Source organism: Malania oleifera, chromosome 7 (genome assembly GCF_029873635.1).
Source record: "Malania oleifera isolate guangnan ecotype guangnan chromosome 7, ASM2987363v1, whole genome shotgun sequence".
Classification (NCBI taxonomy): domain Eukaryota; kingdom Viridiplantae; phylum Streptophyta; class Magnoliopsida; order Santalales; family Ximeniaceae; genus Malania; species Malania oleifera.
The window spans coordinates 9260149-9286200 of NC_080423.1; the positions used below are offsets into that span (position 1 = coordinate 9260149).

At 34.8% G+C, this 26052-nt stretch overlaps 2 protein-coding genes and 1 non-coding gene across 5 annotated transcripts in view; 2 read left to right on the forward strand and 1 right to left on the reverse strand.

The window, feature by feature from the left end:
• The window catches only part of LOC131159551 (asparagine synthetase [glutamine-hydrolyzing] 3), a 41114-nt gene extending 30135 nt beyond the window's left edge, over positions 1-10979 (forward strand). Inside the window, exons 7-15 of one of the 2 annotated variants that reach the window (XR_009137816.1) lie at positions 861-1022; positions 2885-2965; positions 3045-3266; positions 3405-3539; positions 8953-9033; positions 9385-9471; positions 9658-9765; positions 10194-10477; positions 10639-10979. Coding sequence is in view for 1 of the 2 variants with exons in the window: in XM_058114564.1 (XP_057970547.1) it covers positions 861-1022; positions 2885-2965; positions 3045-3266; positions 3405-3539; positions 8953-9033; positions 9385-9471; positions 9658-9765; positions 10194-10421 (1104 nt within the window). In the remaining variant the exon portion in view is untranslated. Of the gene's footprint in view, positions 1-860; positions 1023-2884; positions 2966-3044; positions 3267-3404; positions 3540-8952; positions 9034-9384; positions 9472-9657; positions 9766-10193 lie in introns of both variants that reach the window. The other variant, XM_058114564.1, reaches the window with a different exon arrangement.
• An 8917-nt stretch (positions 10980-19896) lies between these two features.
• On the reverse strand, positions 19897-24392 carry LOC131159552 (uncharacterized). Of its 2 annotated transcripts, XM_058114566.1 has the most exons (8): positions 24072-24392; positions 23133-23665; positions 22927-22999; positions 21843-21923; positions 21696-21759; positions 20537-20624; positions 20336-20420; positions 19897-20251 (listed from the first exon to the last, which is right to left on the reverse strand). In XM_058114566.1, the coding sequence occupies exons 1-8, from the start codon at positions 24186-24188 to the stop codon at positions 20168-20170; spliced, it is 1125 nt and encodes a 374-aa protein (XP_057970549.1). In that variant the 5' UTR covers positions 24189-24392; the 3' UTR covers positions 19897-20167. The 2 variants fall into 2 exon arrangements, with proteins under 2 accessions (XP_057970549.1, XP_057970548.1); XM_058114565.1 differs by having other exon boundaries at positions 19897-20420; positions 24072-24381.
• A 47-nt stretch (positions 24393-24439) lies between these two features.
• TRNAR-ACG (transfer RNA arginine (anticodon ACG)) lies at positions 24440-24512 on the forward strand. Its single transcript has one exon. It is a non-coding gene; the product is annotated as a tRNA-Arg (tRNA).
• Positions 24513-26052: the final 1540 nt, after the last annotated feature.

Consider the following 26052-nt stretch of genomic DNA (forward strand, 5'->3'; position numbering starts at 1 on the left):
AAGTAATAGAAAATTTAATGGTGGCCCCAAGAAGAAGTGAGATGGAAGAAATTGGAGGTGTAGAGGTGATAATGGAATAGAATCATTTAAGTTAAATGCTGTCCTTATATGGAGGTGATTTTATTCTACTCAAATGCCGCTGATAGATTGCCACTGTACCTAAAATCTAAGTTTTGTGGGTGAACAATGCGTATCAAGCCTTCACACTCCCTGGAACAAGCAGCCCAATTTGATGCGGAAAGATAAACAAACATTGCATAACAAAACTTTTTGAGAGAATTGATTAGTTTTTTAACTAACTTACGATAAACACACATATTATGTTAAGTTACCACTTCACCAAAAAAATTAGGTTATGGGCCAACAATGTATATTGAGCCTTAGCTGCTGCCAAAGAGTGAAAGAAATGCCAACGAAAGCATTGTTGAGGTGATGGGAAAAGACACAAGTTCCGAGAATTGAACAAGACAAATAATAAACAATGTTTCTTAACCAAAGTAGCTGGTATTAAGTCTCATTTTAGCTGAGTTGAGTTTCTACCTTCTATAGATTTGCATTTGCAGGGCACGTCACATGAATTGTAAAAAAAAACTTGTGTATGACTTGTCATTTTTAGCTTATGGTGTAATTAATAATGATTGCTTGTGGACTGAAAGATTTTACTTTTATTATTGTTGAGTTCAAATACTGCTTAATCTCCCTAAGTTCTGTATTTGCTGCTGTTCTGATGATTGAGGAAATAGAGTATATTTAGATGCTTTTGGAGTTGTAGTTTTACTGGTATTGGTTACCTTTTTCTATTCATCAATAATTTTTAGAATTTCTAACTCATAATTTTTTATTATCCTAATTCTGTGCAGGCTGTGGTTAAGAGACTTATGACAGATGTACCATTTGGTGTACTTTTGTCTGGAGGACTGGATTCCTCACTTGTTGCTGCTGTTGCTTCCCGTCATCTGGCTGAGGCAGAAGCTGCTTGCCAGTGGGGTTCACAGTTACATACCTTTTGCATTGGGTTGAAGGTTGTATAACCTCTCTTATGTAAAATAGCCATGTCATATTTCACTGTTACATATGCATTCTTGTCCAATGGAAAGTGCTCACCAGTTCATATCTTCTAAGTTTTACATTGCTCTTCTGTTAGCAACTTAACATACTCGGTAAGAACTGAAGTAAGACTTCATAGATTGTCTCTGTATCTTTGTTTTTTCTCCTCTTTTCCTCAAATAATCTGTCTTTTTCTTGACCAAACTAACCTTCCATGGTTGGACATCCATATGAGTCCAAGTAATCCAATTTACTACACTGTTCATCATGGGGGAAACCACCATGAATATTTCCATAGGTGATGAGGCATTCTCCAATTAGTTTAGAGGTGTATGCCAGTTGTGTGGTATTTATTATGCTTGATTATTAAACCATTTGGTACTGACCTCATCATCCATGAAATTCACCCATGAAAACTTCCATGGGTGATGTTAACCTTCAGAGACAACATTTTTTTTTTCAAGTTCAATAAGATAATTTACTAATTGCCATGGATCTTGATCTTGATTTATTTATTTGGATCCCAAGTTATTAGTTGATTAAATTAATCATTATTGGTCAAAATTTGTCCACTTACTTTCGTAGCTCAGCTTTTTGATTTTCTTTTTTGCATCTCCTTATATATTTATTGCCAATACAAATACAGATTGGCTGTGGCATTTTCTATACATTGCATGACAGAATAATTCAAGATGGTATAATGTATGCAATCCAGTAGTAAATAAAATTTCCTATATCTGGAAAATTTATTTAACAAAAAATGGCAATAAGTTTCTGTGATAATAGTGCAAACAAAATGATGCTCTTTTAAAATTGAATTATTGTGCCAGTTATCTAAATTGTAAGTGGAGAAAGTAATCCTAATTAACTTTTTGGGAATGGATCTTGTTTAATTCATTTTGTTGGTTATAAAATACTTTTTGGATAGTGTCAAATATTTTATGATAAACGTTTCATGTGATACTTGCACATGCATGTGCATGTATGCAGTTCTTTTTTTTGGCATCAAAGACATTGATTCCATTAACTTTTACCAATATATTTTTCACTAATTTTATTTTTTATTTTTCAAGTTTTAGATTATTTTACACATCATCTTGCATCAACCCGACTAAGCTTTACCAACTGATATGCTACTTAAAACTGTGACAGGCATCTGTTATGCATCTTGGATAAATAAAAGGCAAAAAACAAGAGAAGGCAAAAAAGTGGATTTCTTCACATCCCTGCCTTTGATGTCAGTGACATTCATTCTATACATTTAGTAACTGGATTTATTAAGTTAACACTTACTGTGTAGGATACCACATAAAAAGGGCCCAAGATGGGGTTTTCTGGTGCCAAATTGGCCAGCTTTGATTTCTATGTTGATTGATTATGGATATCTTCTGGATTTTTGAATTGTTTATGTCAATGTGTTGGTTTTGATTAATTTGCAAACCAACTGTTGGTGGCATCTTGTGGAACACCTTTTTGGCTTATAAATATTAAAAAAAAAAAAAAATCTGCTGTGAGGTGATGTGGTTAAATGCTTTAATTGGCATCTAATAGTGTAATAAGTCTCTTGTACATCTATGTAACTAGTTTAGGACATTGACGTGGGTGATGATGTTGGATGTGCATGCAAAGTGTCTGGCATTTTCTCTTGAAAGCAAAATAAATTGTGACATGGGTTTGAATTCCATGGAAAAAATTACTAAAGGAACAATGCCCTTGTTGTGCTGCATCTAATGCTCTGTATTTTAATATTAGAATTGCTGTTTGATTTATCATTTATCTTGCTCGAATTGCTTGCTGTAAATTTTAGTTTATTCTTATTCTATTTTTTGTTCTTCAGGGTTCTCCAGATTTGAAAGCTGCTAGAGAGGTAGCAGATTACCTTAGAACTCGTCACCACGAGTTCCACTTCACTGTGCAGGTAATTTTATTTCATCCAAACATAAGAACAGAACATATATTGCATGTGTCTTTCTTTATTTCTTTCTTTGATATATCAGGAAGGCATTGATGCACTTGAGGACGTTATTTATCATATTGAAACGTATGATGTAACCACCATTAGAGCCAGCACTCCGATGTTTCTAATGTCCCGAAAAATCAAATCTTTGGGTGTAAAAATGGTTATTTCTGGTGAAGGTTCAGATGAAATTTTTGGAGGTTACTTGTATTTCCATAAGGCGCCTAACAAGGAGGAGTTTCACCAGGAGACATGTCGAAAGGTATTGCACAAGAGCGATGTTTTTCCTTTCTCTTTCCTCTTCAGTCAGTAGCTTAAAGGGGTTGATGGCACTGAATTCTGTTTTCCTGCACATTGTGATTTCCTTCCAATTCTAATGGTTGCTGCATTATCTAATCAGATCAAAGCTCTTCATCTGTATGATTGCCTGAGGGCCAATAAATCAACGTCAGCATGGGGTGTTGAAGCTCGTGTACCATTTTTAGATAAAGAATTCATCAATACAGCAATGAGCATTGATCCAGAGTCGAAAATGGTAAATTGTGAAACCTTCGGTTTAACAATTTCATTTTTTAGAATTGCAGTGAATTACTTTTTTTTTTTTTTACTTTTTGCATAAAATTAAAAATTTCTTTTGCAATTGCAGTGAATCATAAATTAACATCCAATTACAATGCATGTACTGTCATTTGAAAGGGGCTAAAACAGGCCACCTATTAAATGGAAATCATCATAGGGATTTTTTTGCATTGAAACTTCTGAATAAATTTTCCGTTCTTGGGATAGACTGTTAAAGCTGTCATTACCTGATTACTCTATTTATTCTTTTTTCAGAAAATTATTAGCATTTTTGGGATTTATATGGAAGTCCTGATTTGATGATATGCCGGGGGAAGAGGTTAGCTTGGGAGGTTACTATTTGCTTTTAGGGCTTTCTAAGGCTATAAGAGAACACCTTATGGATAAATGAATCATGTTAGGCTCTTTATTGCTCTTTATTTATCTCCTTTTTCTCTTATCTTCTCTTCTCGTCTTCTTCTTGTTTAAGTGCAAGTAACCTCGAATGACAGGAACCACTGTGTTGCACATTCTATAGGTGATGTAGGGGTAGCATCAATGATCTGCAGTTGTGGGAGAGATGTGAAGAAATTGAAGAGAGAAGGAAGGGGAAGAGAGGAGAGAGGAGATACAAGGTGGAAAACTAACGTTCATTTCAATTTCAAATTCATCAACTGTCTACAACATGGCTTTCACACACTATTTATAACAAAAGCCTCTAATCACATGAAATTGCACACGTATCCCTAAAACAACATGAATTACAAACAAACCACAACATTGACAAATATTACAAACAAGCTGCCAAATACACATAATACTCTATTAGGTTTGGGTGCTAGTTTTTCTTGATTTGAGTGACTAATTAGGTATTCCAGAATAAGGCTTCATTGATTAGACCTGATAAACTGGGGATAGATGGTTTATGGGTGCATAGGTAACTGAAAAGGGTAGTGATTGCAATATGTGTTTGGTTAGATGACTCATTCTAGCCTTAATGCTTACCATGCTGATCTCATCTTCTTTTCTGTTCCTCTTCCCATAAAGGACCCTCCTCGAATGTGATTCCTTTGAATATAAGGCCAAGTAATCTATCAATTTCCCTGCTTTTAAGCCCGTCTCTACTTTCTCTCCTATAGCCACGGCCTTCACAAAATCCATTAAGCTAGGGCTTAACGGTTCGTAATATATGACCTAGAAGGTATCGGTGGAAAGCTCAACCATGTCCTTGTTGTCAATTGGCTGTTATACCTATGCCACCTTTTCTCTCCATCCTCGTGCATACTCTCGAAATGTCTCAATCCTATTTAAACTAACAACATAATAAACTACTAACTAAACCCATCAATCCTTGATCCAATTCTTTTGAAGTGTTTTCCAGCAAGGATTTTCCCAAGGTTTTGCTTCTTGTTCTACATCAACTCTCCCTCAAAAAAAATTTGGCCTCAAATTTTGAAATGTTGAAGGGTTGGGAGCAAGAAGCAAACTTGGGCTCTTTGATAGCCAGCACTTGAGTGAAATAAGAGACCAAGTTTCATTATGGTTGTTAAAATTGTGATATGGATCGTAGAATCGTACGATTCTATGATCCAGTTTCACCCCAATGTTTCAACTCGTAAGAAAAATTAGACTCTGGTATAATCATCAATCATGGCAGAATCGTTAGACTTGTAAAATCGGAATCACATGTAGGATCATACTGATCCTACATTGTTGGCTGGATTGGGGATTTTCTCTTTTTAGGCTTTAATGATAAGGCCCAATATGTCTTTTTATTGTCACATAGGGCCCAAAGTGTTTATGTTTGGCCCAAAATCTTCAAATCTAGGGCAAAGTAGCTCCCAACACCTGACTTTTGTTCAACAACCAGAGAGCCCTTTGGAGTTTGGTGTTAGATCAGCCAGCAACCCTTCCTTTGGTGTTCGATTAGCACTTGATCAGCTGCTTTTTGGTGCACGAGCTTTGGTGTTCAACAACAGACCAGTTGTCACTCCACTCCTCAGTACTCTCGTTCATGTCGAACACCTCAGTCCTCTTCAACCAGGTATGATTCGAAAGATATTTGCTTTTTCAAAAGCTTCAAGAAGTAATTATTTAGTAGCGAGATATTGAGCTCTGTTTTTCTCCTCCTCCTTTTCTCGTTGTTCCTTCTTTTCTCTAAGAATGAATCAACACTCTCCTTAAGTTATTTAAGTATTTAACTTCATTGAATTTTCTCCTTTTTTTTTTTTTTTTTAGTCGTTGATTGCTCTGGTTATTTTGTTGTGAATTGTCAAAAAATTCCATATACATTGATTTTTAATATTTATTTTACATTGAAAGTTGAATCTTACGATTTTCGATTTGATTCTACGATCTGATCCTACAAATCCCTCCAACAATCCTACATAGGATCCTGATTTTGACAACCTTGCATTCCATTGGCAGCATCATAGACTTGAATTGAGAGTTAGAATTAGTGAACATTTTAGGAATGAGAAACTCAACAATTGATATGTTTGAAAAACTTTGGATGTCTTGACACATTCATTTCCTTGTAGTGTCTTCAAGTTGAGTAATTGTGACTGATTCCTTGTCTTGGTTATGCTAGAGCGGGCTTCAACATGATCTTCTCACCATTATAGTGGAAGACATATGTGTTCTCATGTCCTTGTGTCACACCCAAATAATCCAGCTAAGGAGAACCAAGGAGTACATTGCCAATCTTCATAGGTATGGTATCACTCCAAATGTTATCAAAGTAAGCACCTATTTGGATAGGAACCAAACATCTTTCATAAACATGTAATATAGTGTTACCAATTCAAGATGTCTCATAAGGATCTGGGTGAGGTTCTAAATGAAGTTGCATATGAGTGACTCCATTTATAGAAACCATATTCAAAGGACATCGCCCATAAATGATGATTTTGCAAACATTTGTTCCAAACTTAAGAAAGGTGTGGAAAAGGTTGAAATTGTGGCCAAGGCATGATGAATGGCATATCTTTGTCCAATAATTTGTCACCATATTGCTGGATATATACTTGCCTACACTGCAACTATTTATCACCAGAAGTTCTTAACATAGTTGTCACAATTCTCATTCTAATCATGCAAAATCATAAAATTGACTCCCAATTTTCAAGATATATCTTCAATTCACATTAGATCTTGAGTGACGTGCTGAAATGAAACAAATTCACTTACAAGACTATCAAAGTGCAGCAATAAAACTTGATTTTTGATGCTGGCAGTGACAATTTCTAGGGTTTTGTGCCAAATTATCATGCTTGCTTGCAACGTGTTTGTGTTGTGTCCACAAGAAAAATATCTCCTTACTGGTTAAAATATTGTGGCGAAAACCCAAAATATCATGGCTGGGACAATTTATCGCGAGACAGGAAATTGCAGTCGACATTGGGAGACTTTCTCACACACGTCGCCGGTGCATGGGGCTGCATGAGTGGCTGGTGGCAAGATTCTGACGATGAAACTCCAGGCAAGGGTAAATCAGGGGGTGAGGATTGCATTGGTGGTGGTTGTATGATGAGAAAAGATCAGTTAGTTACGGTTTCGAAGGGCCGTTGTCTGGTCAACATGCTGGTTGCCGGTGTGTGGGGCTTTTTCTTTGATTGGACGGTGATGAATTTGTAGGGGAAGGAGTGTTGGCGTGTTCTGTTTTTGAAAGTGTGGGTGGTGTTGCAGGATGGTTGCTGGAAAGTGGTGTTTTGAATATTTGGGGACATGACTGGAATTTTTGAATTTGTCCAGAAGCTGCTTTGTTTTTGTTTGTTTTGTTTTTTGTTTTTTTTTTCCCTTGAATACTGAAATTTCAGAACAGTGACGATGAGATGAGGAGCTAACAGAGAGGGAGAGTGATTTAATGGAGGGAATGGTAGAAGAGGTGTGGGAAGGGGCTTCGTTCGGGGTGTTCTGTCTTTGAAGGTGTTGGTGCTGTTGCACACCAGGATGGTTGTTGGAAAGTGGTGTTTGATAATTTGGGGACACGACTGGAATTTTTGAATTTGTTCAGAAACTGTTTTTATTTTTTGTGTGTGTGTGTGTGTGTGTGTTTTTTTTTTGGAATACTGAAATTTCATAACAGAGATGATGAGATGAGGAACTAACAAAGAGGGAGAACGATTAATGGAGAGAATGGAAGAAGAAGAAGCTGGGCAGGATAGAACAGAGATAAAGAGAATGAGCAGAGAGAAAGAAGTAGAGAAGAAATCCGAAATAGAGAGAGAGAGAGTTGGGAGAATTAAGGCAGAAAATTAGAGGAAGAGGGAAGAGCATGGATTGAAATGGAAGAACAAAGATTGATATTGGGCTCTAATACCAAATGATGCAGGGGCAGCATCAATGATGTGCAGCCATGGGAGAGATGAGAAGAAATTGAAGAGAGAAGGGGAAGAGAGGAGAAAGGAGATACAAGAGGAAAACTCATGTTCAATTTTGAATTCAACTGCTGCTTACAACATGGCTTTCGCCTTTCACACACTAATTATAAGCCGTTAAACACATAAAACTACACATATCCTGCAGACAACATGAATTACAAACAAATCCCTTCATTACACAAATATTACAAACAAGCCCCCCAAATACACATAATAGTCTAATAACTAAACTAAACACGTAAAAACTACTAACTAAACCCAACAATCCTCGATCCAATTCTTCTTAAGTATTCTCCAACTAGGATCTTCCCAAGGTCTTGCTTCTTGTCCTACACCAATAGGTCTATGAAATAACCTTGTCCAAGATTTTTTCCTTATTTCTCCTTTTTAACTGCTGTCTTTACAATGACATCTTATGTTGTCATTTTCTTTGAACTCTTGCAGTCTCTTTTGACATTTTTCTCTACCTCCTAGATTTTATCTGTTGTTATTTCTCTCGCCTTCTCCTTTCCCGTCTCCAACCTTGCTCCTTCCCCTTAGAAAAGAAAAAAAAAGAACATAAACCTATTTTTTCTACCATAAAAAAAGTTATATCAAAGTCATTTTTGCACCATCACTTAATTTGGCATGAGAACGTAATTCATAGTTCAGTGTTTGGTTTCTTTTGCACACTTTCCACATTAATGGATCTAGACACTTTGATTATTTATTACAAGCAACACAAACCCATGTTCCCCATATTTAGTTCTTGTTCCAGGGTTGGCACCTGGTGCATAGCATTGAGTATAGAAGGTCTTTTCTGCGTGCATTTGATCAATTTTGTCAAATATGGAGTTCTTCACAAATACCAAGATTTGAACTCCCCCATATTAGTTTGTGTGATCAAAGCATACTTATTTTTTAACATGTCCCTGTTAATTTTTTTGTTTTGAGAAATTAAGCAATAAAAAATCTGTGTTTTTCTTTAATGTATATTTAATAGTCATTTGGGAAATTTAAAAATCACAGGTCAGCCCTGATATTGGAAGGATTGAGAAATGGGTCTTACGCAATGCATTTGATGATGAGAGGAATCCATACTTGCCAAAGGTTTGTAGGTCCTTGCTTTTGCATTGCTAGGCCATCCTGCTGGGCAAATGTCCATTTTATTGTGTTTTCATCTCTAGCTTCTTGTTTTTCCTTCACAAGAGTTTTTATGGGTCTACTCCTGTTTTTTTACATTTTATTTTTTTCGCAAGGTGTAGTCAGTAGTCATCCCTTACGGTCTTACGCCACACAGGCAAGGCTGGGTTTGACTTCCCTAAGGGGAAATATTTTGTGCGTTAGCAACTATGCATGTGTTGCATGGTGTTCCAGGGAGAAAAAAAGGGGGGGGGGGGTATTTACCTTAGAAGTTTTTATTTTCATGTAAGCATTGTTGAAAGTATTTCTTGGTTTTAGCACATATTGTACAGGCAAAAGGAACAGTTCAGTGATGGAGTTGGATACAGCTGGATTGATGGTTTGAAGGAGCATGCAAACAGACATGTATGGCGTCTTTTTAGTTGGAAATTAGTTGCACAATTTGGGATTTTTGGCCTGTTCCATTGTTGCAGTAATTCCATTTTTTGTTTTGTTTGGGGAATAACTCTCATCGATGAAACATTTGATGGTTTCTTTTCTCCGCTGCATGATTCATTAATATTTTTTCTTTTCCTGTTTGTAATTGTCCAGGTTACAGATGCAATGTTGTCAAATGCTCACTTCGTCTACCCTGAAAATACTCCTACAACAAAAGAGGCATACTATTACAGGACCATCTTTGAGAAGTTCTTTCCCAAGGTGGGGTTTCTGTTCTCCCTTTTATTCTTATATGGAGGTCTAGGGTTAATCTGACTGATGGTGGAAATAAGTTTGATGTGTAAATTCAACTTATTTCTCATCCCTGGAAAAAAAAATGGTTTTTGCTATCATTTTGCTTTTGTTAGTTTGGGCTGGAGGGCTAGGGGTTGCACGCAGCAATGAATGTAAACCTGGAATCTTTTCAACGGTTGGGAATTAGTTTTTATTTTGTTCCAAGTTTTGATTTCTTTTTATACATCTTCGCAGTAGTGAAATGGAACATTCCAAGTTTTGATTTCTTTTTCTACATCTTCTCGGAAATGAAGTTGAGCATTCACTTGATTACTGCTTAGCATTAAAATGGTGCCATATGCTTTTTGTTTACTTCCCATCTATATTTAATTAATTGATCATTTGTTTTTGTGCAGAATGCTGCTAGGTCAACTGTTCCAGGAGGTCCAAGTGTGGCATGCAGTACAGCTAAAGCAATAGAATGGGATGCAGCTTGGTCTAAAAATCCCGATCCTTCTGGTCGTGCTGCTCTTGGTGTTCATGCTGCAGCGTATGAGGCAGGTGAGACTAAGAATGCAAATCTGCTGAATGGTCTGCAGAAAATACAAGAAGGGACCCGAGAGAGGATCACTGCAGTCGTCTGATTTAGGATTTCATCTCATCCTCATTGGCCACAGGAGTTCAATGCCTGATTCTAGAGGTATATTATTCAGGATCTCCAATTTTCTTTCCCATTTTGGCATATTTTCGAATTGACTTTTAACCTTCTCATGGAGAGTGACCTAAATTCCAATGATGCACTATTGAAAAGATTACTATTTCAGATTGAATTGCGTTTCATGATCTATATGTTCTGAACAGATATTTTTGGCCAAGGCACATAATGATGAAGTTTTTTGGGCTCAAGATGTCGTAAAGCAGGTGTTTAAAAAAGGTAGCTGTTATGCATTCTAGTTCTATTTCAACTTTCAAGTTCTTGTTTTGGTTCTCATTTTTTTGGCTTTGTAAACAAACCTTGGGGGTATTCATCCCCTATAGTTTATTGTTGAATATTTTGAGGCTGATCCATCTTTTATTTAATAATATATGTACCTCTACAATGCTGTTCTGTCCGTCTCAACTGGGGATTTTCTAAAACCCTTCGTTATGTGTATCTTCAACTATTTTGTTTGCGATAATGAAGGACATATTAAAATTTAAAATTTATTATGTACGATGCTAATTTACTCATAAATATGATAATATTTTGTTTCCTGCAAAATACAGTCTAAATCTTTTTATGATGAAAGAAGATGCTGGACGAATGGAGCAAAATATTTTGACGTCTACTTACAAAAAAATGGAGCAGATAATCAAATTTGTGAGAGTGATTGTGAAAATAAACTTATTAATCATACAGTAAAATTGTAAAAAAGGGCAACTGTTCAAAGATTAATGTTAAAATTGAGGATTTTAGAAAAAAAAATAAAATTGTGTTATGCTGGAGAGCTATCATAGAACATGTGTGTATTGAAAAGATTAATAAAAAAAGTTTAGGATAAACGGACTTGCACATAGATTTTGTTACTGATCTTAGAGATAGTTTTTGTGAGGGTACCTATGGAAGTTACAAAAAGATACATGTGCCAATTAGCTATAAGGGGGCCTTTTAAGTTGGTTGTGATGTGATGTGCAAGTAATCTCCAGCGCAAACTTGAGTTTGAGAATAAATTAAAAGATTTAGGAAAAAGAGTGACTTGCACATAGATTTGATTTTCATTGACATAGAGAGAGTCTATGGTAGAGTACCTAAGGAAATTATAGTATGGCACATGCTCAGATGTGGGTTGGAAGGTTGCCCTTTCATATTAGCGATGGTATGTAGATAACTTCCAATGTAGCTCGAGGGCATATCATTTAGAGGGTCGGAAAATCTAAGCTTGAGAATGGGAAAGCAAGAGAGTCTGTTGGCCGATGCTTGGACATTATGTAGAGATTCTAGAAATTTTCCAATCAAAATAGGTATACATCAAGAGTTGTGGGTCGTAGGAAGGCATATCATTTATGTTCTAGAAATTTTACAATCAAAATAGGAGGTAGTCTAATACTACTCCGGTGTATGTTGTTTTGTAATGATACTTTGATTAATGAACTTGAAGGCATAGTAGAATTTAAGTTGGAACTACGGACAAAATTGTTTGAATATTAAGGTTTTACAACAAGTAGAAGTAAGATAGAGTATATAAAGTGTAATTTTAGTCATTTTAGAAGCAATACTAGAGAAATGTTGAAAATTGAATTATCAAGGAATTCTTAATTCTTGTAAATTATATTGGTTGCAATCTTTTATGCAAGTTGAAGGAGATATTGAAAAAATATGTAACAAATAGAATTAATATAGTTTGAGTAAAATAAAAGTGTTTCGAGCATTTTATGGGATCTAAAATATTGTTAGAATTAAAAAGAGAATTTATAGGATGACTATAAAACGGATCATGTAGCCATGTAGGCAATCTCATTTAATTGGATTTAAAGTTTGTTGTGATCAAATTTTATATACCAAGAGGACGTTAGAGTTTGTAATTTATATAGGTCTTTGCTCCAATAAATTTCCTAGTTGACAAAAAAAAAAATGTTTATATTGGATTTATAATAATCTGACAACCTCCTTAATACTCATGATCTTGTAACGTCTAAATGCTTTAAACATCGAGGTCAAAGGTGTTATTAAAATAAAAATGGGAACAATAACTTCTAATTAATTTAAAAGGAACAATAAAAAATTTAAATCTATTATTTTTTTGATAAAGATTAAAATCCTTTTGATTTAATCTATTTTTAAAGCAATTCAATACATGGTAAAAGACATAGACTTCTCCTGAGATTTGGCAAAAAGATGAGTACCTTTCCTGAAATTTTGAAAATTTTCATTAACCGCTTTAGAGATTTCAAAAATGTCATAAACCTTCCTTGAAATTTGTCAAAAAAACTTAAATCTTCTCTTCCAAAGAAGAGATTTGTGTGTTTTTGACAAATTTCAAGAGAGATTTATGACATTTTTGAAATCTCAAAAGAGGTCAAAGAAATTTTTGAAATTTCATAGAAGATTAATGTCTTCTGCTCTTAAATCCTTCTTGTCCTATAGTTTGTTATTCAATTTATTACAAAAAAGAAATGTTTTCTTTGTATTTGCTCAAGTCCAACTTCATCTAATATACATGCCATAATTGTTTATATTATTTTTGGAAGTTACATAAAGAAAGCATATCATGGGGATGGTAGAACTCTAAATTGCAATTTCATATTAGGCTTAAATTGCCATTATTTCAATTAAAGCACAAGTAGACACCTTCCTTATTTATAAAACTTATTAAATGAATAAAAGTTATATACATGAGAGAATTGAAAAAAGGGAAAGTATATATTGCTCTAAATGGAAAGTGTATATTTCTCTAATTTATTATCTATCCGCAAACTTATCACCGATCTCAATTGTGTTGCTATCTTTTTTTCTACTTTTTGTATTTTTTAGGACCTATCAATGAGGAGACTGAATGGAACGAGTGAAGTACAAGATGGACTTTATCACTACAAACCTCTCTCCGCCTCCATTTTCCACTCTCAACGTGTTTGTGACACTACTCTTTGGCATCAATGGCTTGGTCACCCTTCTATTTCATGTATTCCGAAAACTTTAAATGTTTCTTCTTCTCATTTGCCTTGTGATGTTTGTGTTAGAGTAAAGCACACTCGTTTACCTTTTTTTTTTTTAATACACATAAGAGCACATTTTGTTTTAATCGAATTTATTGTGATATATGGGGTGATTATCCTATAGCTTCACTTTCTGGTACACATTATTTTTTAACAATCGTGGATGACTATTCACGTGCTGCATAGGTCTATCTTATGTGCATGAAATATGATACTTTCACTTGCCTTAAAAATTTTTGCGCCATGGTTAAAAATCAATTCAATTGCACTGTTAAGCACGTGCGCACTGAAAATGGTAGAGTTTCTATTTACTCAACTTCAAACCTTTTTCCATGATCACGACATTTTTAATAAGTGCACGTGTAGATACACCTCAACAGAATGGTGTTACTGAGCGTAAACATCGTCATCTTCTTACTGTGGCTCGGTGTTTACATTTTCAAGCTAATATTCCCATCTCTTTTTGGGGTGAATGCATCCTCACCGTCACTTATTTAATTAATCGCACTCCTTCACCTAGTCTCAATAATAAGTTCCCTTGTGAACTTCTTTTTCAGAAACCACCATCATATACACACTTCTGAGTCAAATGTAACGCCCCGAACCCTTAAACCCAGGTCCGGTGCTTTATACCTGATAAAATCTTTGATAATCCATAATCCATAATATATGCAGCGGAAATATAACCATAATCTCCATATAACATAATACCAGAGTTTACTAATTCTAACTACCAACCATAATAAATTAATCATCCACCAGTATTCAAATATATGCAGGTCTCCAAACCATTATTCACTAATACCAGTATGTTTCACAACTATCCTTTCATAATCGACTTAAAACATAAAGACATAAAACATAAAATATACATATCAGAATTAACATAAAAATATACCCTTTTTCTTATATCTTCCAAAAATGTTATAAAATTTCGAACTCTCAAAGCTCGATCCTGAGAAATCCTGAAAAAAAAAAATGAATTCATATTCGAGTGAGACACATCTCAGTAAGGGAAGAAATATATATTAAACTCCCGTGTGGCCATCATAGATTATACCATCATTTATAATATTTGCAAATCATTAACATATACTGAAAGTCCCATTTTCTGATCTAAAACAAACACATGCCAAATGTTTAACCCAGAGATTACCCTAGATAGGGGTGAATTCACCTCCCATACAGGTAGCACCCTTCTGCTCTGATACATGTAAGCATCCAAGGTCACAAATAAGCATACTATGGCACTCACCTTACTCAGTAAGCCCTCAATTGTTAGATGGATCTCGTACTCACACCTTCAACAATAGTTGTATCGCGGCAAGCCCTAAGGATTGGGAATTCTTAACCCGCCCATCACAAATAGGTTCCCTCTGCCCTGCTTTATGTAGCTACTGCCACAGTCTGAAGCTACTAGTGCACCTCAGCTTTACTCAGCAAGCCCTCAGGCGAAAGGTTACGCCTCGCCCAATCGTAACCTTTGTCTACGTACATACATACTCTATTATCATAATACATCATCTTGTCTGTCATTAATAGTCACTTCTGCACTGGTCATTCCTGTTCGATAACTTAACTTTTTGCATTCGTTCACTTTAAGTGGCTCTTTCCCCCTTTACATCATTTACATTTGTTATTTCATTTCATTGTCATGTAGTCATCGTCATTTCATTGCATAAAACATTCTTTCAATTATACTTCATTCATTACTTTATTTCACTTTCGTACTACAGCTGGTCTTAGTCATCATCAGTTAGTCTACGTTTAGACACGTACTAAATCTGCTTACACAGCTTCCTTTTAACTGTCACAGTTAGTCTACACAAGAAGTGTGCTAGATCTGTAATAGACTCTCTTTCAGCTGTCTACATTTACATGGTTGCCATTACATACAAAGGCAACGTGTTCCGATATAATATTTTATTCTCATTTTTTACTTACTTAGCAGCATCTCATACATTTAAACATATAATTTGTACAGATTCTCACCGACATAATTTACCATAAAAATTCATCACATTGCTTGAAATACGAACCCAACATTTGTTGTTTATTACTGGAAATACCTTTCATTTCTTTACTTAATTTATCCTGAAATATTTTCCCCTTTCATCATTCATTTTCGCATATACATAATCTAATAACACCCCTAAATTCGAAAGAATATAATGTTAAATAGTTGACATTTTACCCATATCGAAACTCATACACGTCATAGAACACATATTATTTTTTTCTTTAAATTCATAACAATTCTGATTTAATATATATTTTTCCCTTACCTGGTTTTTTGAATGATGCCATTAGGGACTACTTCCGAAAATACCTGCGGCGCTCCACCCGCCCTGAATAAAAAATTCTACTCCAATACTATTATTCCTGAATAAATATTATTAAATATTTCCTAAGGTCATAATTCCTGATAGATAAATATACCCTTAAATTTAGCCAAATTGTCAAAATTTCCAAATCCCACTCTACCGCTTTTGGAGTAGGACTTAAAACCCCATTAAAATTACCTACCCAAACTGACGACAACGACGCTTAGGGGGGGACTCCGTGGTGGTTGCTGATCGTCGATTTTCACAGCAATTTAAACTAGAAATTAAGAATTAGGGGAAAATATCCCTTTTCCTCAGATAGAGCCTAAGACGTTTCCGCACGACAATTTCCTCTAGTAAGAATGTCCGGTGGCGGAGCTAGGAACCCAATGCCACCTTTCCTTTTCCATTCCTTATCGTCGATATTTATCAAGAAATGAGGAGAGAGAGAGGGGCGGGCCGGACGGAGGAAGTACGAGAGGGTGAGAAGAAGAAGACTAAGAAAAAAAAGCTTCTGCAAACTTCTTGCTTCTTCTTTGTTCTTTCTTTCTTTTTTTATCTTTTTTTTTTTTTTTTTACTTCACTTACTTTGACTTAAGTTTTATATTTATATATATATATAATATATATATATAGAGCTATTTATCTAACTTATTACTTTAACTTTTTATATATAATATATATGTATATATATATATATATTTATAAAGATATATCTAGATAGATATATATAATAATATCTATATTAAAGTACTATAGTTAAATGTCTACATATATATAATATCATACATATATATATCTAATATAATCTTTATTCCATTTTTTTACTATCATTTATTATATTAATAACCTTTAATTATTCATATAATTAATTAATTATTTTTTTTTATTTTTTACTTTAATTTTTTATTTGTTTTTCTCTTGGTTCTCGAGGGTTATTACATTCTTCCTCTTTTAAGAATTCTCGTCCTCGAAATTCGTATTTATTTTTTTCCCCTTTTCATCAGTTCTTGTTTGTATATACTATCTCATAACAGTCCTAAACTCGAAAAATTAATTTAAATAGTTGACATTTTAACCCATACTGAAATATATACCCGTACATTAAGCACAATTTATTTTTTCCATTAAATTCGAAACAATTCCTTATTTAATATATATTTTCCTCTTACCTGATTTCTTGAACTACGCCACAGGGACTCCGAAAATACCAACTGCGCTCACATCGCCGGACCTGATTTAAATTCCGAGTTCCCAATAAATTATTCTTGAATAAAATATTTTTAATATTTTCTAAAGTCAATAAAAATTTTTTTCCCCCCCCCCCCTAAATAAATAAATATACCTCTTAAATTAGCCAAATTGCCAAATTTCTCCAAATATCACGCTTCGCGTTAGAGTAGGGTCTAGAAAACATCAATGAAAAAATACCTACGTTAAAATGACGACAACAACGACGATTAGGTACGCCGTGGTGGTGCTGGTCCCATCGATCCACAGCAGATTTTATCCGATTGAGAAATTGGGAAAAAATTACTTTTCTCCCGGAGCAGTACCTAAGCCGTTCCCACGACAAATCCGTTCCAGTAGAAATGTCGGTGGCGGAGCTAGGAACCCAATGACACTTTCCATTTTCCGATTGGCGCTCGTTAAGTTGACGAAACTGAGGAGAGAGAGGAGGACGGAGGAGTGAAAGGGAGACTGTGAGAGAAGCTGAGAGAAGAAGCAGAAAGCTTCTGCATTCGCAGGAAGCCTCTGCTTCCTTCTTTTGTTTTGTTTTGTTTTTTTTTAATGAATTAATTAAATGTTATTAAATAAATAAATGAATAGTAAAAAAAAATGGAATAAAGATATATATATATATATATATAAGTTAAAGTATAAGTTAATGTATAAATATATATATATATATACATATATATATATATATATATCTTTATTCCATTTTTTTTACTATTCATTTATTTATTTAATAACATTTAATTAATTCATTAATTAATTAATAATTATTTTTTTTTCATACTATTTATTTTTATTTATTTATTTAATACATTAATTTAATAGTGTTTAACCAATTAATTAATTACTTTTATTTTTATTATATTTTTTAATTTGATTTTTTTTCTCAGGTTATTACAGTTTGGGTGCTTGTGCTAGGCCCAAACTGCTCGCCAACATTGCGATAAATTCTCTCCCTGTGCTTTTTGATGTGTTTTCTTGAGTTATTCTGCTCATCATAAGACTTATTGTGTGTATGATCTTGAAAACAAAAAAAATTCTCATATCCTGTGATGTCACTTTTGAAGAAAATGTTTTTCCCTATCATCTCATATCTCCAACCCCTCTACCTTCTCCTGTCCTTCCTCTTTCTATTCCTGATACACACCCTTCCTACTCTTTACCTACCCAATCAACCACACCTAATCCTAGCCCTTCATCTCTCCCTCCTTCTCCCTTGGTCTCCTCACCGACACCCTCACCCCCTTCCCCACCTCCCCCTCCACCCATCTCTTCGCGGCCCAAACGAGCTGTCACACATCCCTCTGTCAGTCTTTTACTATCATACTTATTTATGTTGATGACATTCTCATGACAGACAATGATATCTATGATATTAGCACTTTCAAGGTCATGCTTACTCACAAATTCGAATTCAAGGATCTTGACAAACTGAAATATTTCCTCGGCCTCGAAGTTGTTCATTCTCCCACTGACATATTTCTTAATCAACGGGAATATGCTCTTAACATCCTTACTGATAGCGGTTATCTTGGTGCTCGTCTTGCTCACTTTCCCATGGACAAAATCTTAAGCTCAATAATACTGATGGTGACCTTCTCTCCGATCCAAGCTCGTTTTGGCGACTTGTTGGACGTTTGCTATATCTCACCATCACTCGTCCCGACATTGTATTTCCAGTCAACATTCTGAGTCAATTTATGCGTCAGCCTAGACAACCACATTATGATGCTACTATACGTGTTCTTCGATACATTAAGGCATCTCTAGGCCAAGGCTTATTTTTTCTTATTGTCAATACTCTTCAAGTCTCAGCCTATTCTGATTCGGATTGGGCTAGTTGTCCCATCACTCGCCGCTCCACCACTGGTTTTTTCATTTAGCTGGGCACAAGTCTAATTTCCTGGCGGACTAAGAAACAAACTACAGTCACTCGCTTCTCCGCCGAAACTGAGTACCAAGCACTTGCTTCCACTACCTGTGAACTTACATGGCTCAAAACTCTTTTAAATGATCTTGGCGTACCACATTCCCAACCTATGCTCTTATATTGTAACAACCAAACGACTCTTCACATTATCCAGAATCCTGTTTTCCACGAACATACCAAACATATCGATATCAATTGTTATATTGTTTGTGAAAAGTTACGAGCTGGCCTCTTCTTCACTAAGCATATTCCTACCCATAGTCAGCTGACCGATATTTTCACCAAAGCTTTGAGTCATGAACATTTTCAAGACTTATCACACAAGTTGGGCATTACGGATCTCCATACTCTAACTTGAGGGGGAGTATTAGAGAAATATACACTTTCCATTTAGAGCAATATATACTTTCCTTTTTTTCAATTCTCTGATGTATATATATACCCTTATAATCCTTGCAATATGTGTAAATCTATAGAAAAAAATTATTTTTTCTCCAAATTTAACAAACTTCATCTAATATACATGCCATAATTGTTTATATTATTTTTGGAAGTTACATAAAGAAAGCCATATCATGGGGTTATTATAACTTTCATTAATGATAAGTTTTGAAATCTAATACTAAAACAGAAGTGTGGGAAACTTAAGAGAATGAAGATGCAAACTATAATTATAATTTTACACATTCAACAATGTCATCTAGCTTCATCTTCTTTCTTTTGTTCAAGAGGGAGGCTTAAGCATTCATTCAAAGAATCATCATATATTTTTCATCCCGGGAGCTTAAACATCAGAATCCCATATTCTGATTGTTGGGTTGTAAAATAAATATCAAGTATCATCATATATTTTTCAGAACATGCTCAACCATATTTAAGCATAGTGGTTTAAAAAAAAAAAACCAGAGATCTGTATAGTCTACACTTTGATAGTGGTAGTAAAATGCTCTTGCCATTCATTCAATACAGTGGCATACGCAAAATTGGCTAGTAACAGTGCAGAAGTGCTATTGCTTATGTACAGGGGGGGGGGGGGGGGGGGGGTGGGGGTGGAGATGTCTTCACTGAAACAGAGTGCTTGGAACATCTTTATACAAACAGTACAAAAATTTCATTATCAGGGTGGATCAGAATCACAATGCCAAGAGTACTATTAGGTCCATGCGGTCAAATGCAACGATAGTCCACTTCATGGTCAAAATATTCACCATCGAGCAATTCCAGGGTCCTCTTTTCGGCATAAGGCAGTCACTTCCTCATATTTTGATTGATATACAAAGCCCCACAGCTGCATAGCACCAGAAAATAGTTGCTTCTCAACTTTGGTAGGCTCACAAGCAATATTTTGAGAGAGAGAGAGAGAGATCTGCACCTCGACTTCCTTTACGTCAAAGTCTTGAGTGTGTGCAAGACAACAGTTATCGTAAGTTTCTGACCTTCCACTTGATCCAATCAATCTTTAGCATAAAAATTGAAATTAGTAAATCCAACACAAGAAATGGATGGAATGCAGCATACAATACAAATGTTTGCAAGTGGGAAAAAACAAAAAAATAGCAGGCAGAAATCTCACAGATCACTGTCCAAATAAAGTGCAAAGTGATCACCCCCACCCATTGCAAGAGAATCCATGGAGCACAAAGTGAAATAGCGGTTTGCACCTGCTTAGATGTACCATTTAGAGTTATATCTATTCAAATCATACAAATTTTCAGTAAAACCAACCAAATGGACATTCAGCTGTTTAGGTAAACTGTGGCAGGGCTACTCTTAGGTACCTGTGTAATTTTATAATTATTTCAAACTTGTAATCTGTATCCTAGTATTTAATGAGCCTGAGGTATTTCAAAGATTTTGACAGTATCATGCATGCCCAAACTTCTAATATAAGCAAAGAGATAAAAAAAGTAGCGAAGACCACAAACACCAAGGAAAGAGAGAATAAGACACAAAAAAAGACAAGAAAAAGGTTTTATTTGGACTGCAATACTACAAAACTTTATATAGTTGCTTTAGAAGAGAAGACCTACTGAGACCTGTCGCCTGATGTTTGTCTCCTTTGTCTGAGGGGAAGACTTGCTCATATTTGTTTCATCATTGCCTTATTTTGGCCGCTTGGAATAAGTTATTTGGTATCTTTGTTGAAAACTGGGTTTACCCCTCCGTGTTGACGGCTTTTTATACTATTATGCTTAGGGAGGTTTGGCAAGGAATAGATAGGAAAGCTTTATGGCGGTACAGTTTTACAGCTATTATTTGGTCTGGTTGGATGGAGAGGAATGTTAGAATCTTCAAAAGTATGGCTACGATTATCTTGCCTTGCTATGGGGGTCAGCAAGTGGTTTATTTCATCATGTTTCTCTGGAAGACTTGCAGCAAGCGGAATTGGTTGGCTCTGTCTCATTGAGTTGTTTTTAGTTCTTCAGTGATCCTGTAGCTGGTTTTTCCTTTTGTAAAGGAAGGACGGCATGTTCCTGTTTTGTTTTCCTTTTTTTATTAAACTTCTTTTCTCTTCTAATATAATTTCTTTTTTCATAAAAAAAAAAAAAGAAAAAAAAAAAAAGAGAAGGAAAAGAGGGGGAGTGGGTAATTGAACAAAATGCACTAATGCTGCCTCTCTCTTCTATTTTAGAATGTCTTTTTGTAATGGACATAGAAGACCTTGACTGATGTTTGGTAGAAAATATGGACTCAAAATTTTGAAGCTTGCAAAGTCAAAGAATAGTTTATACCTGTGGGGCGAAATATAACAGGATGGCCAGGAGCATTTGTAAAAACAAATGAATTATTTGTTCCCTGCTTAAAATTCTTCATTAGCAAGAAATATAATGAAAATACATGCTCAGCACACTACAAAGAAATATGTGGTTTGCTACCACCTGATATTTCTTCCTGCTGGTTGGCCTTAATGGTGCCTCAACTAAGCCACCGAATACTGCACCTTTACGATCCCCAACAACCTAGAAGAATGATCAAAATGTGACAAGAAAAGAAAAATGTTTCATCATACATTTGAATACGTACTCAACAATCAATTAATTCAATACCATCGCACTGGCAAGTGGTAGTTTCACAAAATATGATACTAATAAATAAATAACTAACGATTGGCTAAAAAATAATGAAGCATGTGGCTTGAGTTGATAACAGAATTTTGTGTTGATCCACAATTGCATGACATTCTGATGTTTCCTCAGACTATTCAACCAGCATCTGTTTTTAAATTGTATAAAACTTTTTAAAGTGTACTGATGACAAACCTTTTATTGAGCATCACATTGAAAGGCTACGATATGGCGTCAAAAAGAAAAGAAAAAAAAAACACTATGGAAGGGTCTAGTTAGTAGACATGCTAAATTACATATTCATGCAATTTATACTATTCAAATTGTCATAAAGACAGAAAAATTTCTATAACATGTGATTAAACTATTTAAATTGTCATCAACACAGAAAAAATGCTACAAATATGATCTTTGGACTTATTTAATCTGAAAACTGTTGAGCAGCGTCTTTAAAAATAGAAAAAACTTGTTGAAACATATATTACTTGTTGGAAGTGCACTATTTATCCACCTAGACTAATTTCCTAGCTCAGATACTATGCACCTAGCGAATAAGTGTGAGACAAGATCATTGTTTGCCACAGAAACTGTGCAGGCAAAATGGCTAGTTCATGACCAAATTGTGATCATACCAGTTACCTTGAGAAATAGAAGAACATAAAGTGCAAATTGCAAGAGAAGAGCAACATATAATAAAGCAGAAATGTCTATACCAGAGCCACATAGAAAAATATTGAATTTCATAGGAATGTTCTATTTCTTTGGGGAAAAAAACAGGAAATTCATAAGCAATCCACATATTATTTGACTAAATAAAATGAACCAATCCAAGGAAAGAACATTTCTTGTTTTAAAATTTTACAAAAAAATTTCTTTGACAAATAAAGGAAAAGCTTACCAGCAAACTAAGGCCCGGCCAAAGCATGCTTCTTCTGTACAGGGTTGAAAGTGATATGCCATTCCTCCATGTACTGCAGGGATGGGAAGGTGATTTAAAAAAGAACAATACATGCTTGACAACACCAAACTACTGAACCTGAGAAAATTAGATATCATGGGAGAGATCCCAATTCAGTTCAACAAATAAATATCATGTTTCTGCACCTGTAAAGCAATACCCATTTCCTTCCCTGAACAATTGCTGGAAGTGAAGCATAAAGAATGCTTCTTGTTTTCTCTGGAAGAAGCGATGAAGGCTCAGAAATGTCAGGGAGATTTCCCCTAGGCACAGGCTCATTTGAAGTATTCATAGTCTGTAATTCTTCTTCGGCAGGTTCAGTATCACTTCCGTCATCAGTTTTCTTGTCACGATTACCCTTACGTTCTAAGCCTTGCTGCCGGTACCCACTGACAGCATAGTAGACAGCTCTGCTGAGGGTATGTTTCCCCTTAGAAAATAAGCTTTTCTTTCCACCAGATTCCCTAACTACTGACGAAGATGAAAATTCACCATCACCAGCTTCTGTTTGACGATCATTTTGTTCATTCAGGTTAGAATTACTTCCAGACTCTGAAGATGACAATAGAGCATAGACAAAAGCAGGAAAAGAAGATGTATCAGGCTCATCAACTAAATCCTCAGAATCATCCTTCGCAACAGATTCTGATTGACTTGTGATCGGCTCAGTCAAATTTTCCTAGTTAAACAAAAACTACACAGTTACAGTCTGAACAGCTGATCAAGAGCAAATTCAGAAGATTTTCGCATATAAATATAGGCAAAGCGCTCTCACCAACAGCCGTATTATTACAATCTTTTTGTGGGCTCATATGACATTTTCAAGATACCAAAAATTTCCCCCATTTCTATTGTTCATATGGCAAAAAGGTATATTGTTCATATGGCAAAAAGGCGAAGCATATTCACGAAATTCTTATATGAAACTTCAGAAGGTCAAAATTCAGCATACCCATCACGAGAAAACACGTTAGCTGTTGGCAGACGATCCAGCAATTAACAATTTATGGCAAATTGATGATAAAACAATTAAATGGCCAACAAAAAACAAGCAGCTCAAAGCGCAGAGAGAGAGAGAGACTTACAGGAGGACGGGGAGAAGAGGGTTTAGAAGGCTGGTCAGATATAGGATTGAGGAAGACAGTGGTGAGATCAGAGACGAAGTGAGCAGCTTTGCCGGGAAGGGAGCGTAGGCGACCCATTTGACGGAATCCCAACTCAAAAAGAATGATACCCTTTCTTTTACCTTAGCTCTTGCATTCTAAAAGCTCATTCACTTCCACACACTCTCTCTCTCTGTGGGTAGGAACGAATCGGGTATCGGTCGGAGAAGAAGAGTAGAGTCAAAGCAACTCCTCCTGTCGTCACTCGTCTCTGATTTGTTGCCTTAATCTCAGCGACACGGCGATCTTGCACGAAGAAATAAATTACTTGTATAGCCCCTCAGCAGAAGGACTCCGTGGCCCAATGGATAAGGCGCTGGTCTACGGAACCAGAGATTCTGGGTTCGATCCCCAGCGGAGTCGATGAATTTTTTATTCATTTTTTCGCATCATCTTAATTTCAAACATTAATTTTTGTCTTTATTTTAAAGAGCAATCCCCCACAGATTTGTAGATATATTTATTTTTATTTTTTCGCGTGGATCTTATTTTCTAACATTATTTAAAAAAAAATTATTCTAAAGAGCAATGGGCCTAATGTTATCTAATGACCCTTATTTTTCTCTTTTATATTAAAGAAAAATTAATGTTAGTAATTAAGTTTCATTTTTCTCTTTTATAAATATATAGTAAACCATAAAGTACAAGTGACAGCAACGGAATTTCTTACTTTTCCCCCCCTAATTTTAGTTTAAAAATAATTTTATTCTAAATAATTATTTTTTAAAAATGAAAATTGTATGTGAAATCAAATTTATTAATAAATAATGCGAGGAAAAGAACTTGTCTTAATTTAAAATTCAATTCATCTTCCTTTCATTTTTTTAATCCCTTAAAATTTTTTGGTTACTTATATGGTGTATTGCAAATGTTTTTAAATTATTTTCAATAATAAAAAGTAACAATCACAATTTCTATACATAACTAATTAGTTTCATTAATACAATTCACCCTAAAATAGATACAAGTACAATTATATCTAGCCCCCACAGGCATGGCGCGGTGGAAAGGCATCACCAAGTAAGGAGTATCGAAGATTCAATTTTAGGTAGATACACTCATAGAACCAGTGGTATCTATGGATGATAAGAATTTACTTTGTGAGCCAGCGGAGACCGTGGATGGTGAGAGTTTTCTGTAAGCCAGCAGGGACTGTGGATGATAATGGAGATGTGCCTCGAGGGTCGGGTTGGCCGAATGTCCAACTGATGCACGAAACCCATGTCCGCATTCCGGACTTTACCTGATCAGCGAGACCTAGGGGGAGGACACTAATCCGTACGTTTGGTGTCGCACCAGGGGGTCCGAAGGGCTTGTTAGTGGTTGGAGTCCTATGTAATAAAAAAAAAAAAAAAGTACCATTATATCTAGTGAGTACAATATTCTTAAGTGGATTAGATAATAGACATTAAAACGATTTTGACTAACTCATGATTTCACTCTATTTCAAATATTTTCTTTGTAACTATATTCGACGTGGAACTACTTTTTTATGAATTTGTTCTTAATAACTTAAAATTTTTCAATAAATTTTAATTTAATAAGATGATTAATATTGATTCATTAATAAAATTATTAATAATTTATAACTGCAATAGAGATTTATTATTTAAAAAAATTTTCAATAAATTTTAATTTAATAAGATGATTAATATTGATTCATTAATAAAATTATTAATAATTTAAAACTGCAATAGAGATTTATTATTTAAGTATTGTAATAAATAATTGTATTTGAATTAAAATTTTCTCTAATTGCTTATGGTAATTGAATTAAATTTTTTTGTAACTGCTAACATAAATTCTTCTAAAGCTTTATTGTTTTTATTATATATTTTTATTTTATTAACTTTATTTATTATTGTCTTTAAATTGTTTTTATTTTATTAACTTTATTGTCTTT

What these genes read in the sequence shown, in the direction of transcription:
- LOC131159552 (XM_058114565.1), bottom strand. Translation starts at nt 24,188, where the DNA reads ATGGGTCGCCTACGCTCCCTTCCCGGCAAAGCTGCTCACTTCGTCTCT. An exon ending in GGCCGGGCCTTAGTTTGCTG is followed by an intron (nt 21,924 to 22,926) that starts GTAAGCTTTTCC and finishes TCATTCTTCTAG; the next exon opens with GTTGTTGGGGATCGTAAAGG. An exon ending in CCAGCAGGAAGAAATATCAG is followed by an intron (nt 21,760 to 21,842) that starts GTGGTAGCAAAC and finishes AATTTTAAGCAG; the next exon opens with GGAACAAATAATTCATTTGT.